Source organism: Mya arenaria, chromosome 14 (assembly GCF_026914265.1).
Source record: "Mya arenaria isolate MELC-2E11 chromosome 14, ASM2691426v1".
Classification (NCBI taxonomy): Eukaryota; Metazoa; Mollusca; class Bivalvia; order Myida; family Myidae; genus Mya; species Mya arenaria.
The window spans coordinates 25,702,317-25,718,666 of record NC_069135.1 but is presented as its reverse complement, the minus strand read 5'-3'; the positions used below and the strand labels follow the sequence as shown (position 1 = coordinate 25,718,666).

The window sequence follows — 16,350 nt, the reverse complement described above, 5'->3', positions numbered from 1 at the left end:
ATTCTGACCTATTTTCTTATTTTTGAAGCTACATCAATACAATTTGGCACTCTTTTATTAACAAATATTTATTTTGTACTTTGATTATATTGTTTGTGGCCTCTTGACCTAATTTCTCATTTCTGAAGCTATAGCAATTAAATTTGGACCATGTGTACACTTTTTAAAACAAACATGAATGTTTTCATTGGATGACCTTTAATGTGACCTTTTGACCTACTTTCTTATTTTTGAAGCTACAGGAATAAAACTTTGACCATTTGTACAGTTATTGCAAACAAGTATCAATGGTTCCCTTGGATGACCTTGAATGTGACCTTCTGACGTACTTTCTTATTATTGAAGTTACAGCAATGCATTTTTGACCCTGTGTACAGTTTTGGAAACAAGTAACAATGTTGTTCTCGGCTGACCTTGACTGTGACCTTTTGACCAACTTTGTTATTTTTGAAGCTACAGCAATAACATTTTGACCATATAGACAGTTTTCAAACAATTATCAATGTTTTCCTTGGATGACCTTGAATGTGACTTCTTATTTTTGAAGCTACAGCAGTAATATTTGGACAGTGTGTACATTTACATTTATTTTTGTACTTTGATGACCTTGTTTGTGACCTTTCGACTTACTTTTTCATTCTTGAAGCTACAGCAATGAATTTTGGACCATGTGATTAGTTTTGAAAACAAGTAACATTTTTGTCCTTGGACGGCCTTGACTGTGACATATTGACCTACTTTCTTATTTTTGATGCTACATCAATGAAATTTAGACCATGTGTACAATTTCGAAAACAAATATTTACTTTGTACTTTGTTGACATTGTTTGCGACCTTTTAAAATACTTTCTTTTTTTGAAGCAACAGCAATGATATTAGGATCACGTATACAGTTTTGCAAACAAGGATCAAATTCGTACGGGGATGACTTTGACTGTGACCTTTTGACCTACCGTCTTATTTTTGAAGCCATGGCAATACAATTTGGACCATGTGTAAAGTTTGACAATAAACAATTATGTTGTCCTCAGATGACATTGTTTGTAACCTTTTGACCTACTTTCTTATTTTTGAAGGGACCATCTTCACAGTATTGATAACAAATATCAATGTGCTTTGATGACCTTGATTGTGACCTTTTGACCTACTTTCTTATTTTTGAGCTTCAGAGAATCGTTATAACATGATTGGTTGTTGACATTATCACTTGATGTTATCGTGGTATTCTTCAAAGGTCCATCGACTGTCGAGTTATATTTTTTTATGCTCCCGAAGGTGGGCATATTAAAATCGCACCGTCCGTCCGTCCGTTAGTCCGTCCGGCTCTGTAACTTTCCCTTGTATGGACAGATTTTAAAATAACTTGCCACATATGTTCCACATACCAGACGACGTGTCACGTGCAAGACCCATGTCCCTACCTCAAAGGTCAAGGTCACACTTAGTGTTTATTCACAATGGAGTGCTGCATATAAGGACATAGAGTATAGGTTGTCGTGTCCGGGCTGTAACTTTCTCTTGTATGGACAGATTTTAATATAACTTGGAGTGCTGCATATAAGGACATAGAGTATAGGTTGTCGTGTCCGGGCTGTAACTTTCTCTTGTATGGACAGATTTTAAAATAACTTGCCACATGTGTTCCACATACCAAGACAACCTGTCGTGTGCAAGACCCGTGTCCCTACCTCAAAGATCAAGGTCACACTTAGTGTTTATTTACAATGGAGTGCTGCATATAAGGACATAGAGTATAGGTTGTCGTGTCCGGGCTGTAACTTTCTCTTGTATGGACAGATTTTAAAATAACTTGCCACATGTGTTCCACATACCAAGACGACGTGTCATGTGCAAGACCCATGTCCCTACCTCTAAGGTGAAAGATACACTTAGTGTTTATTCACAAGGAAATTCTGAATATAAGGACATAACAGTGCATGTTGTCAAGTATGGGTGGTATTTTTTATGTTCAGAGGCAATTTAAAATAACTTGCCATATGTATTTGAGACGTAAAGGCAATATCAACTTTTCATGTACTGACCTTGTTCATAGGTCAATGTCACATTCGGGGGCATTCGTCACATACTGTGACAGCTCTTGTTTTGAATAATTTTACTGCCTGTGCCGTTTAATTGGGAAAATAAGCGTGGAAAGTCCAACGTTTGGGAAAATTATAATACTGTTATTTATCTATAAAAAAGTTTAACTTTCTGTCTTTACTGATGTTATTATGCCCCCCTTCGAAGAAGAGGGGTATATTGCTTTGCACATGTGTGTAGGTCGGTCGCTCGGTCGGTCGGTCCGTCGGAAGACCAAAGCTTGTCGGAGTGATAACTCAACAATTCCTGGACATATGGTCATCAAACTTGACATGAAGGTTGGGCCTGACCAATAGATTAGATTAGATATGATTTTAGGGCTCATCGTCAAGGTCACAGTAACCTTTAATGGTAAAATAATTTTAAAGCTTGTCCGAGTGATAACTCAACAATGCCAAGACCTATGGTCATCGAACTTTATATGGAAGTTGGGCCTCAACAGGAGATGACCTCTATTGTTTTTGGGGGTCATCCGGCCAAAGGTCAAGGTCACATTAACCTTGAATAATAAAAGGTTGTCCGAGTGATAACTGGACCCTGCACCCATGGCCCTCATACTTGACTTGGAGGTTGGGCCTGACTGGTAGCTGACCTCTTTTGTTTTTGGGGCTCATCAGGTCAAAGTCACAGTGACCTTGAATGGTAAACAGTTGTTCGAGTGATAACCCGACAATGCCTGCACCCATGGCCCTCGAACTTGACTTGGAGGTTGGGCCTGACCAGTAGATGACCCCTAGTGTTTTTGGGGGTCATCCGGCCAAAGGTCAAGGTCACAGTGACCTTGAATGATAAAAGGTTGTCCGAGTGATAACTCGACAGTGCCTGCACCGATGGCCCTCATACTTGACTTGTTGGTTTGGCCTGACCATTAGCTGACACCTATTATTTTGGGGGCTCATCAGGTCAAACGTCAAGGTCACAGTGACCTTGAATGGTTAACAGTTGTCTGAGTGATAACTCAACAATGCCTGCACCCATTGCCCTCATTATTAACTTGAAGGTTGGGCCTGACCAGTAGATGACCCCTATTGTTTTGGGGGGTCATTGGGCCAAAGGTCAAGGTCACGGTGACCTTGAATGGTAAAAGGTTGTCCATGTGATAACTCGACAATACCTGCACCCATGGCCCTCAAACTTGACTTGGAAGTTGGGCCTGACCAGTAGATGACCCCTATTGATTTTAGGGATCAAAGGTCACGGTCACAGTGACCTTTTATAGCAAACTCAACAATTCCTTGACCTATGGTCATCAAACTTGACATGAAGGTTGGGTCTGACCAGTAGATGACCCCTCTTGACTTTGGGGTTCATCGGGTCACAGTAACCTTTAGTGCAAAAAAGTTAACAAATCTTCTTGCAGTGATATCTCAAAAATGCTTGAACCTATGATAATCAAACTTGACATGGAAGTTGGGCCTGACCAGGATATGACCTTTATTGATTTTAGGGGTCATTGGGTCAAAGGTCAAGTTCACAGTGACCTTGAATGCGAAAATGTTTCAAGTGATAATTCATCAATGCCTGCACCCATGGCCCTTAAACTTGACTTGGAGTTGTGTCTGACCTGTAGATGAACCCTTATGATTTAAGGGGTCATCAGGTCTAAGGTCAAGTGACCTTGAACAAAAATAGCTTGTCTGAGTGATAACTTGTCAATGCCTGCACCCATGGCCCTCAAACTTGACATTTAGATTTTTGGTGACCAGCTGATGACACCTATGTATTTTGAGGTCATAGTGTCAAAGGTCATGATCATAACACACTCTATCCTCAAACTTTAAATGGTCATAATCTTAACACTGCCTCAACGGCATCCAATGTCAGTGACAAATCAGCTGTCATTTTGATTGACAATAAATAATCAACAAATAAGAGTGATAAGTTTTTAAATAGTTATGATATAAATATATATATTTAAATCCATTTTAAATGCATGGTCATCATTGTTATATCCAAATTGTGAAGCATCCTGGTTAAATAATATTAATGGGCTGTTACAGGTATATATAACATAACTCTCATTCTTATTCAAAGGCATTGTAACAGTAATATTATTATCATTTGAAAACAACAACAACAACAACTAAAACACTTTGCAGGTTTAAATTAAAAAAAAGTCAAAAGAAATTCAGAAAATAGGGGGAGTCGAATGAAAAATGTTCTTTGGAAAACATAGCGATTGTTTTTGGAAAAATGCAGGCTTTTTGACGAGGGGCAAGGGCCGATAGTCGGCCCTTATATTAGCCCCAAAAATCACTGGTTGTATATGTCCTTGTGGACTAGATTATAGCGCGGGTTATCATTTTTTTCCTTAACTTAACTGGCATGGGTTCGCACTCCACTGAAACCAAAATATTTTTTGATACTTTAATTGTATGTTTTCTGCAATTTCGCGGTATCATTGAATATCCTTGTGGACTAGAAATTAGGCGTGGGTTATCATTTTTTTCCCTTCACTAATCCAGCGTGGGTTCGCACACCACTGAAACCAAAATATTTTTTGATACTTTAATTGTATGTTTTCTACAATTTCAGTATCATTGAATACAATAATGATAAAATAAGTGTTTTTAGATGTAATACCACGAAACTAATTTTTGGTCCAAAACTGTGAGCGAGTCCCTTTGAAACATATGGTGCTGTAACTAGCTACTGTCAATGGCACATATTAAACAAATTAACCTATCTGCTTACAACATTTTCTGTCCTGAGATGTTGAACGTACATCGTTTTCAGCTAACCCAATCACAAAACATTCCAATTGAACTATATGTTTGTTGCTTATTACCCATACATTTGGCACAGCGCACCCCAGTTAAGTCGTGCAGCGTCGGGAACGGGCCAGTTTATACACTCCGGTATAGTAGGGGTGGTCACCGAGCCCGAGACACACTGTCTAAGGGGCACGTGCAGTTGGCCATTAATTTGGGGAATTAGCTGGCACAACTGCGAGTTACCGTTTAAGTTCAGATCACGTTTAATGGTTCACTTTGATTAACAACTCAAGTCCAATTAAGATGTTTAAAAGTTGGTTCTTTATTAATTTCACATTTAAGTTGAATAGTTAACAAAGATAAATCCAAAGACTTATTTAACAAGAAACATTCAATAGTCCATGTGATATATTAAGTTATGAAAGTAAGTGAATTAATTATATAGTCACAAAAAAAAGTAGTTCAAAGATATTTCCTTAGTAAAAGAAGAAGTACAAAGTTCCTAGTCTATATGTATATCTAATGTATATATTTCTCTCTTTCCTAAATGAAAAATGTACATACTTATATACTAACTTAAAGAGTTGAAGTTACCAATCAGAATAAAGTGATAAAAAGATTATGATCGAATATTTTAGAAAGTGTCACTCAAAAATAATTATTGTCAAAAATAAAATTTACAATTAGATTAAGTCTGAGATAATTGAGAAGTGTCAAAGTCTCAAAGAGTAAGGTTTATGATTATGATCTGAGATAATTAACTGATAATAATTAAGAAGAGGAAGCAGTAAAATCTTATCAGAAATGTCAAAACACTCAATTGCAAATAAAATGACTGACAAAAGTCTCTTTAGGAAATTATGAAAGTAAATATCATAGAAAAATAAGATGTAACCAAAAAAAAGAACAATAAATTTTCTAACAGAATTTGAAAGAGAAAGTCACACGGTGACACATTCATGCTCTTGATTAAAAATGACCACAGGAGCCATGCCAGTAGAGCACAGGCCCTCATTAGACTCTTGTTTCACCAAATAGCGGAGATGGGCAAAACCCAAACTCTAGGGCCATGGTTGCAGTTCAGAGTAAATGGTTCGAGACATAGTTTGGGTATTTACTCTTCTAAATCATTTGAATGATTGTCATGTTCTTTTTAATGTTCACCACATGGGGAAGACGTTCAGAGCCTACGTTCCAGGCATGCTGGATTAAGATTAAGGTCTCTATTTGAGGTCAATTGTTCCAGGCATAAGTTTCGTGTCCACTTCATGTTTACTAAGTTTTATGAATTCTATGTCAACTATTTTCAACACCGAGCCGACTTGCAGAAACCACGTAACACACATGGCAGGTTACAGATCAAGTTTTGAGGGTTGAGCCATAGATTTTGTGTCCTCTTTAAATATCAAAATCTCCTGGAATATTTTTTTAGGAAATTCAGGTCAAATGTTCACAACATTCAGACGGCGTGCCGACACCACATTACAGGCGCGTTATCCCACAGTCAAAGTTTAAGGTCAAATGTTCTACTCAAAGGCTTCATGTCAGAACCATATCTTCTCAACGCTTAAATGGAATTTTATTAAACTTGATGAAATGTTAATGGCATATACATGACATGCAAATCCAACACTGGGTGCTCGTTCAAGTTCAAATGATTGAGCATATGTATTGTATCGCTCAATATCTTTTTAAGAGTTTGAAACAGTTGTGCCGGCTCAAAATCAAGGTCACAGCTAAAGGTGAAAAAATGAGTCATTAGGATATTGTTTATACGTTCGGGGATGCTTTCAGGAATCTCTTACATCCCTTAAAATATTTTCATGAAGCTCATGTCCAATATTCACCACGTCCAGACGAACTGTAGAGATCACATTCTAGGCATGCTGACTCCAGTTTTTATGTTCGTTCTGTATATTTGGGCCATTGCATGTGTATTTCCTAAACACCATAAAGGATTTGCATGATGCTTTTGGAAAATATTTGCTTTCTAAAAACAACGGATGTACAATTAATTCCAATCAAGCAAGCTCAATCCACAGTGAACTGTTGCAAAACAGGAAGAGAAATCATCAAAAGCGATTCATATTGCCTTTTATGACTGTTATCAAGTGACTAGTGTCAGAATATGACTATCAATTGTTTTGATAACGAGTGTGTGCAATGTCCACCTCATCAACATAGCACCCACAATCCACACAATATCTGCCTATGTGAAACAAGCATGGGGGAGAGGTCTGGTTTTGAATCTAAAATTTGTTTACAGGTTTTGAATCTAAAATTTGTTTACAATATTTGTTATTCTCTTTTTTATTTTCAGTTTGCTAGTTGCCCGCAGCTTAGCAATAACAAGATTTATGTTCACACAGATGAGGAGACACCTATTCTTATTGCAACAATGAATTTTATGGTAGGAAGCAAACACATTATTGCATGATTATGATTATATTACTATGCATACAATTTGAGATCCTTAAACACCACATAGTTTAATTAGTTTGTCTGATGGTTTCTTTTTTCATATTTTTGTATCATGAATAATATGATTTTTTTATAGCAGTTGTTTTAGGCCCTCTTTAATAACCCGCCTTCTTAAATAACTCATTTGCAAGAGCTGCATTATACCTTTGTTTTCTCTTTATTTTAGTCACTACAAAATAACCAATCACACGAATATAAAATAGGCTATAATAACCTGAGTAACATCTGTACGAGGGAAGCTGGTGAAAATATAAATTGCAGCTTTATAGTACAGGTATGTAAACTTTTTATCTAGTATTGACAGATTTTAACATACAATTGACTATACCTATAATTCAAATGTTCTCTCTTTTTTTTTAATAAAGGCTTTTTTATTGATTGAATCCCCTTTACAATATAGAAATGTTGTTATATCAGCATGTTTTTAATAAAAGCATTGAGTGTTTATCCAGCATTATGGCAGATTTAGTGTTGTATTAGGTGGTCCTGAAAACAATATTGTTGAGGGTTTGTTATAGCGTTAGCGTTGTCGCCAACTGATTTAGTGAACTCCCTAACACCATCTTTGTTGTTTGCAGTGATGAAATTGACACGTAAACCATGGCTGTATTCATTTTTATTACCAATGAAGGGTGTTGTTTCCTTAATCGCCATCCAGTCATGCAAAACTATTTAAGCTCATTTAGCATTTCCTTAGATACACGTTCATCGTTTCCTTGCATTCGTATTTACAAAGAGTGATATTTGACAAGTGATGTTATTGACTTTGCATTGTTGAACCAAAAACAATAATCGGGGTTATATAAACCTGGGCTGAGGACATTTTGGACAGGCGTTGGGTTTCGTTATTAGTTTCTCTGTAAGTTCTTTTCCCAGTTTTAATCCGATTGTCCTGAAACTCTGTCTCAATATTGTAAGCATTCTATTTACAAAAAGTGTGAATACGAGTTACCTCAGTTAAACAATTATGTCATTAAGTCAAACATTGAGACAAAAATTGTTGGGTTAAAGTTGTATTTCCTTCACAGATACATCCAAGTTCATCATATTTTCAAAATCTCAATCAGAATATTTTTCAGGATTTTATCAGGTATATGCCAAATATAAAGACAAAATTTTGTGTTCAACTTCCTTATTCTTTTCGAAGCCAGAACACCTTTTAGCCAATTTTCAACTAATTAAGTTACAATACTTTTAAGCATGAACATTAGGACCAGTGTGAGAATATGGGTAATCTCCCAAACACTAGGTATCTAGGTAAAATTTTAGGACAGTTAAATTTCTTATTCCTTTCTTAAGTGCGACAGTGCACATCTAATTTGAAGGAAACTCAATCCGAAACCACAGCGTGATATTAAGGGGTCATTTTTGGTCATACCTAGGTCTTGCAGTGTGGGAATGAGTCAGCACCATTTTCATTTTGCTCTATAAACATACTTCCTGCTTCAAAATTGCATGTGTCAAAATAAGAGTCCGGGTGTCCCCATTAACCAATTTTGTTCAATTGTCTTGGAAGCTTTTCTTCAGTGTTGTAGTTCGATAATCCTAGAGGGAAAAAAAGATCGCAAATACAAACATTCAATGATTTTGATTTGCGGTTCATCTGTGAATGATCACATTTGGTCAGTGCGCAGATAATCATGAAGTCAATTAGACTTCACTTTAAGGGCACTGACCAAATGTATTTTCTCATCGCTAAAATACAATCCCAAAAGATTCTGAAATAAGTGATCCTTCATACCCACTGTAAAAAAACTCGATAAGCAGTCGTTGTTTTTAATGATGGCCCAAAGCATGATTACACATACTTTGTTTTAGTCTAAGGAACCTTACCAAAGATTCAATTTATCTGTGTGGTACAAGCATCAAGGAAGTTCGAAGTGGGTGCAGGTGGATGATATTCACAACACAGAAGGTAATTTGCATATTTTCTATGATTATGTTTGGTCATATTTAAACTTGTATTAGTTTAACAAGTATGTGTAGCTATCCCTACAATTAAAAATTGCGGTTCGACTTAAATTTTGTTCGTGTAGGGTCTCTGAAGCAAAAACGCTTTACTATTTATTTTGTACATTCACTTTCCATTAAGAATTAAACCATGTGGTAATACATCTAATTGAAACAATTTGCATGAGCCTAAAGTTCTACCTCTGTCACATTTCACATTTTCCTACAATATTGAATGTACATTTTTAAAATTGGCACATTATAATCTTGATGTCATTGCTCTCAAAATAGACATCAAAGTATATTTTTGCAACCTCTCTATTGACCAAATGCAGTCTTAAAACCTGGTTAAACTATCTCTGGCAAGCTTTCTGCAAACGAAGGATTGGAAGTTCTATATAGACGGTCATCATTATATATTTAATGGTTCAAATAGCCAAATTGATCGTTTGACCAAAGTTGATAGTTGGAAAAACTTGTACAACCTTTAATCCCCTGTGTAGAGTTCATCAAAGAAATATTTGCTTTAAAACTAAATTATTTAAATCACAATATATTGTTTTTGTTTAAATCAAGAAAACCTAGTGCTCCACGGAAACCATTTATTTTTCCCCATTTTTTTCCACATGTCTTACTAAATTGTTTTATACTTATTTTACGCTGTTTAACAGTGTAACATATGCACATACCAACATAAGTGCAGTTATACTTATTGTATTATGATTGATATTCCTGATATAACATAATAGGTTGATACACAAAATGGTCTAGCTACAGGTTATGAACAACATCATTCGGATCTCCTCGGCCATTTTTTTCAAAAACAACCTCGGATGTATGCCGGTACATCTGTTGAAGTAGTTCGTAAAATTTTGAATTATACCATTAATTAAATGTAGTGTTTTAGAGTTGTATTTTTTATCTAAGTTTAAATTGATTGCTTTTGAATTGTATTATTGCAAACATAATTAAGAATCCCAAGAGTTAAGTCACAAAGTTTAACTGCAAAATAAAATTATTACGCGATCTACTTGCAGCGGATTTAAACGTACCACTTTTTGAATATGTAAACCGTCCAAATACATCCGAGGTTGTTTTTGATAAAATGGCCAAGGAGCTCCGAATGGAACAACATAAGTTAAGTTTTCTGATTTATTTATAAGGTTTTGACAGATTGAATTTTGAAAGTGTGTAAAGGGCGGACTTGTTGATATTTATTTTAAAGTTATGTGCTACTTGCTATATTTATATTTAATTTGCAGTTGCCGTGTACAGTTGCAGAAAATTGGCAGAGGGCAAATGCAACGTTTGCTTTGCACTCAAAGATGAGTTTGCTTGCAATTGGAATAACACCGGTTGTGTGTATGATCGAGCTAGTAATGATGAAGCTATATGCCCAGATCCTATTATCACAAGTGTATGTATTTTAAATGAGAAATGTTTTAACTTATGAATGTTATACTGTTGCCTGTTTCAATAAAGATCTTAGTCGTAAAGTGAAATGATCTTAGTGCCATGTTTTCAGTATTTGGCAAAATTGATTTGAGCCTTTTTCCTTATTTCTAATATATTCACGTACACATTCCCGTTGCTAAGAGCTGATGTCATCGTCCTCAAAGCACCCAAAATAGCTTAACAGTGCTAGTAGATTCAATGATGCCAGGCAGGACAAACAAATCACTCGATATATATCCTACTGTTTTACATTGATGAGCTTAATATTTAAACCCCTTTTCAAAAAAGAAATAAGCATAATTTTGTTTGCTATTAAAAAGAATATTGGGTTGTAATATAACCTTTAGCAGTTACTAGACTTACAAAAAGTATCTTTTACACAATAATTGGCCTTGGCAAACCAGCAGAGTCTGAATTGTTTGAATGTTCGACATGTAATATAGATTGATATTGGTTTAATTGTTGTTGGGTAATTCCTAAGTCAGTGCAGCTTTTTGAAAGGGATATCATAACCATGCAAAGTTTTCAAGAGTATTGCAATGTTTGACTAGACACTGTTTAGTTCTTGAAAGCATTCGTTTAGTAATGATCGACATTGAATACTATTTCTTGTGTTACGCTCTTATCAAAAAAAGTATACAATTTATTTTGTAGTTATTTGGGTAACAGTCAAAACCGTTGTCCCGAGCTTGTTTTCGAGATACTTTTATTTATTTAACTAAATTTGAAATGACCAATTGAAATCTTGATTTCATTTCTATAAATTTCTCAGGAATGCAGGTTGAATAAAGACAAAAAAGTGCAGCTTAGTTCTCTGTTCTCTCAATGTCGCCATTTAACTCTTAGCGCAACATGCTGACATCAATTATATAACATGCTACATTTTAAGGTAATAGAATGCACCTTTAAATGAATTGTCCCACTTACCTTGTGATACTGTGATCTGGAAAATAGGTTTTTAAGGCGTTTTTTTTGTTCCTTGAATGTATAGGAAGAGTCGTACCATACACATTCTGAATAAAGCCTATTGTTAACATTAGATATATCCATTGGATGGACCAAAAGGGGGTTCAACAAAACTCACCGTTTTGGGAGAAGAGCTTGGTAGTTGCAATAAAACCTTTATTGAAACACTTTCGGTGAATACTACAGAAAATGGCTGGAGATGTCAAGTAAATCGAAGCATCTGTAACACAACAATTCATTTGAAGGAAAAGGTCAGAACTGGGTGAGTATGTGTTTGTTCATTGTTTACTTTGCCCTGAATCATATATTCGTGCAATGCACTCGGGTATTTTTTATGAAATGTTTGCCTTGAGAAGCTTAAGCAAGTTTCGTGTAAGACCAATTATGTTCGTCAGAGGTCAAGGTCACATTTAAAGTTCATTGGTAGTTTGCTCGGTATTTTGGCTTGTACTGGCTGTAACTTGTCTATGTATCTAAAAATAACTTGAAATAAACGATCACCATGGTAAGCCGTTGTGCCAGGTATAAAACCCATAACAGTAAGTTAAATGTGAAGGTCATATTCGCATTCCTTTCGTCCGTCCCGTTGTTGTCAAGTCAATACATTTCTCTTTTATTGGTCGGATTGTTAAAGTAATTGGCAGAAATGACAACCATACTATGAGGATGTGTCGGACCTAAGACTGGTGCCCCTACAAGTGTCAAGGGCACATCAACATTCTGAACATAGTATCTTTTACTTTTTATGCCTTACTGATGAAAGTTGGTTCACGGTTCCAATTATTTCCACTTGTTCTCATGTCTCTTTATAGTCTGTGGTATATTAACCTTAAGTGAAACATGTTCTACTTGATTTCTTGAATTGTTCTATCCAGGCTGAGTATTTCCAGCGGAGAATTTATCACATTCTTTAAAGCTCGTTTTTTATGCACCTGAAGGTGGGTATGGGTATATTCAAAAACCACCGTCAGTCCCTCCGTCTATCTTCCCGTCCGTCCGTGTCAAGCTGTAACTTTTTCTTGTATGGACCTATTTTTAAATACATTGCCACATGTGTTCGGCATAAAAAGATGATGTTTCGCGTTCAAGACCTGTGTTCCAACCTTTAAGATCAAGATCACACGTGTTTGAATTCTATGGAATGCTGCATATAAGAACATAGGTATAGGTGGTCATGTCCGTTTCTCATGTATTTACATATTTAAAAAAAAACTTTGCCGCATGTGTCGGACGTACCATGAAGACGTGCTGTGTGCAAGACCCGTATGCCTACCTCTAAGGTCTAAATACACTTAATGTGTGAATACTTTTAAATGCTGCATATAAGGACATAGAGTATCGGTGGTCGTCTCCGGGCTGTTACTTTCTCATGTATGGACATATTTTAAATACTTTGCCACATGTGTTTGACATACCAAGACAATATGTCTCGTGCAAGAACCGTGTGCCTCCCTCTAAGGTCATGGTCACTCAGTGTTTGGATACTATGGAATGCTGCATATGAGAGATAGATTATAGGTGTTGGTGTCTGGGCTGTAACTTTCAACAAAAACACTGACATATTACAGTGACCATGCATGGGTCTCATGTGGTATTGCAAACCATCAATGAGAGGTAATTAGTGTTTGAATATATTCCACTTGTTCATAAACACTCATTGCTTTATGCACACATTGCATTGCTATTTACTTCCATTTTAATGTACTGACATTTGTGGAGCCTTTGTTAAATATTGTGACAGCTCTTGTTGTTTTAACTTGATTGCCAATATCATATTTATTTTATTTTCAGACTGATCTGTATAACTAATTATAACTTGCAATATCCAGGAGGCAACGGCAAAATCTTTATGTACACCAAAGACAAAACTAAATTTGAAAATAATATCACCAGCAGCACCAATTTTATATCGAAGGTAAGCAAACAAAATGATTTCCATACAGTTTAAATCCTTGACAGATATACCTGTTAATTCCCTTCATGGATGGACCTTACCTTAAAGAGGGTAAATGAAACCAATAAATGAGAGCTTAAATCGTTACGTAATTGATATTTTGAATGTAAATTGTTTTAATTTTTAGCTCACCAGAGCACGAAGTGCTCAAGGTTAGCTATTGTGATCGGTCTTTGTCCGGCGTCCGTCTGTCAGTCCGTCCATCAACAATTGCTTAAAAAACTTCTCCTCTGAAACTTCCTTGCCCAATTCAATGAAACTTTACAGGAAGATTGCTTTGGTGACCATATACAAAAATACAACAAGGGGTCACGATTGATCAACAACAACAACAATAACAACAAAATGGCCAACTTCCTGTTTTGCTTTAAAAACATTTCTTGTGTTTATCATCCAAACTCAGTGAAAACAACTTTCCGCTAATTACTTTCTGTCAATATCGGCCATTTATGTTTGCAAGCGCCTGGCTGATGGCCTTGAAGTTGACCTTGTTTTCGATTGGTCAGGCCCAGATCACACTGTTTTACATTGGGTTCTATAAAGTTTTCCGACCGGGGATAATCGCACTGACAGGAATGATTGTTTTCTCGATTTCTTTTTTATTTCCGAAAGAAGTGTCAAGTGTTCTATATCATCACAAAGGTTATGGATAGGGCATTTCAAAAATGTACAGAATGTTTAGATTCCGACGATGTTGAAAAAGAAAACGGAGATCAAAATTGGCTTACCTTATTTGGGGCACGTCCGGAGTGCCGGTCCTTTCTCTATTGATAGTATAAGTGACCAGGTTTTTGTCCGAAATTGTTGTTTTTTGTCAGTTTTTGGTCATATAATGACTTAATACATCATTTTTGACTAAACACTGAGTCAAATTCCTGTGCCTTTTTGTTGGAGATTCCACTACTTTCTATTTTTAGTAACAAGGTAAAAGATATAAAACTTTCAACATAGTCACTCTAAGGGAATTATTGTTCTTTTATAAGTTCATAGATTAAAATAATTATTATCCACTTTATTCTTTAGAAGAAATTTAAATTTTGCTTAATGATAAATCTAAAAATCAGACTTTTCCATTGAACTTCATGTAGATTATTCTAAGCTACCATCTGATCTTCTGTGTGGATAGTGAATAAGGCTTAATGTCTTTTAAGAAAAATTTGATTTTGAACATGGATTTTATTTGTGTGATGAAATGTGATGTTTACCTAGATGGAAGAAGCAATGGTATTAGTGGAAGGTACTGAATGTATTCTGATATTTGATTTTTAGAGCTTAAGTTAAGGCAGTTTATTGATTTTATTAGATGGTGCACTGTTAGTTGTTTGTGTATCTATACTAAAAGTTCTTTCAGTGTGCAAGCAATTTGACATAGTTTTGTCAGTGTGCAGGCAATTGAACGAAGTCCTGTGTGTGTGCGCAGGCAATTGAACTTAGTCCAGTCAGTTTGCAGGTATCTGTACCAGGTGCTGTCAGTGTGCAGTCAATCATTAAGTCCTGTCAGTGTGTAGACAACTGAACAAAATCCTGTCAGTGTGCAGGTATCTGTACCAAGTGCTGTCAGTGTGCAGTCAATTATTAAGTCCTGTCAGTGTGTAGTCAACTGAACAAAATCCTGTCAGTGTGCAGGTATCTGTACCAAATCCTGTTAGTGTGCAGTCAATCATTAAGTCCTGTCAGTGTGCAGCCAACTGAACAAAATCCTGTCAGTGTGCAGGTATCTGTACCAAATCCTGTCAGTGTGCAGTCAATTATCATGTCCTGTCAGTGTGCAGCCAACTGAACAAAATCCTGTCAGTGTGCAGGAATGAGAATCAAATTATGTCAATTATCATGTCCTATCAGTGTGCAGGCAACTGAAGGAAATCCTGTCTGTGTGCAGGAAACTGTGACAAGTCCTGTCAGTGTGCAGGCAACTGTAACAAGTCCTGTCAGTGATTATCCAGGCAACATGTTTGATCCGTATGTTTTTCAATATTCTTTGATAACAAATATCAAGCTATATTGATTACAAAGTTAATTTTTTTTACTAAGGTGAGCGATTTAGGGCCATTATGGCCCTCTTGTTTATAACCGTATGAGATGAATATGCGTAGTGCTAATACACAGAAGTTCTGCGGATGCTACTCTCAGTATTTTGGACGAACAGGTTTGTAGATTTCAATGCTATTTGTATCGACCCGTCAAAAAACTTTACAAGCATATGTAACATCGATCATTATATTAAAAAATCGTTCAAGATACTGAAATTTGGTGCACAATTTGCAAGAGACAATACAATCAACGAGTGTTTGGTTTTCGTTCCGTCGCGCTTTTTTTTTTGCTCTTAGTGCATTTCGCCTGTGCCTCTACCAATGAAATTGCTTTACAAAGTATGATATAATCATATAAAGAGCCTCTGACGAAAACATGGGTATTTTTAAGTCATGAACTGGTTTTATTAAGTAAATAATTTACCGGTGTGCATATGCGCGCATGCTATCATAGAGACATATGCAGCAAACTCTTAGGAAGTTATTTTTTATTTTTGCTTAACTTGACAATTATTGAGGCAGAAGCCTGGCCTGTTAAGTAAAATAAACACTAACTGCTACATAGCATATAATTACATTCACACATGTTCTTTAATTGTGTCTGACTTTTGATAATACTGGCGATAACCCAGCTGTTACATGGCTTCATTTCTTCAACGCGTTTTTATACGCCCGAAGGGTCGTATTATGTTATGGCCTC

The 16,350-nt window shown here is 36.0% G+C and overlaps 1 protein-coding gene across 3 annotated transcripts in view; it reads left to right on the top strand.

Moving 5' to 3' along the window:
* Window positions 1-16,350, top strand: part of LOC128217011 (plexin-A1-like) — a 107,829-nt gene that overhangs the window by 52,902 nt on the left and 38,577 nt on the right. For all 3 annotated transcript variants that reach the window (XM_052923804.1, XM_052923801.1, XM_052923803.1), the window contains exons 11-16: window positions 7,135-7,224; window positions 7,462-7,569; window positions 9,114-9,210; window positions 10,508-10,662; window positions 11,741-11,928; window positions 13,458-13,581. In XM_052923804.1, coding sequence (XP_052779764.1) covers window positions 7,135-7,224; window positions 7,462-7,569; window positions 9,114-9,210; window positions 10,508-10,662; window positions 11,741-11,928; window positions 13,458-13,581 — 762 coding nt within the window. The remainder of the gene's footprint in view (window positions 1-7,134; window positions 7,225-7,461; window positions 7,570-9,113; window positions 9,211-10,507; window positions 10,663-11,740; window positions 11,929-13,457; window positions 13,582-16,350) is intronic.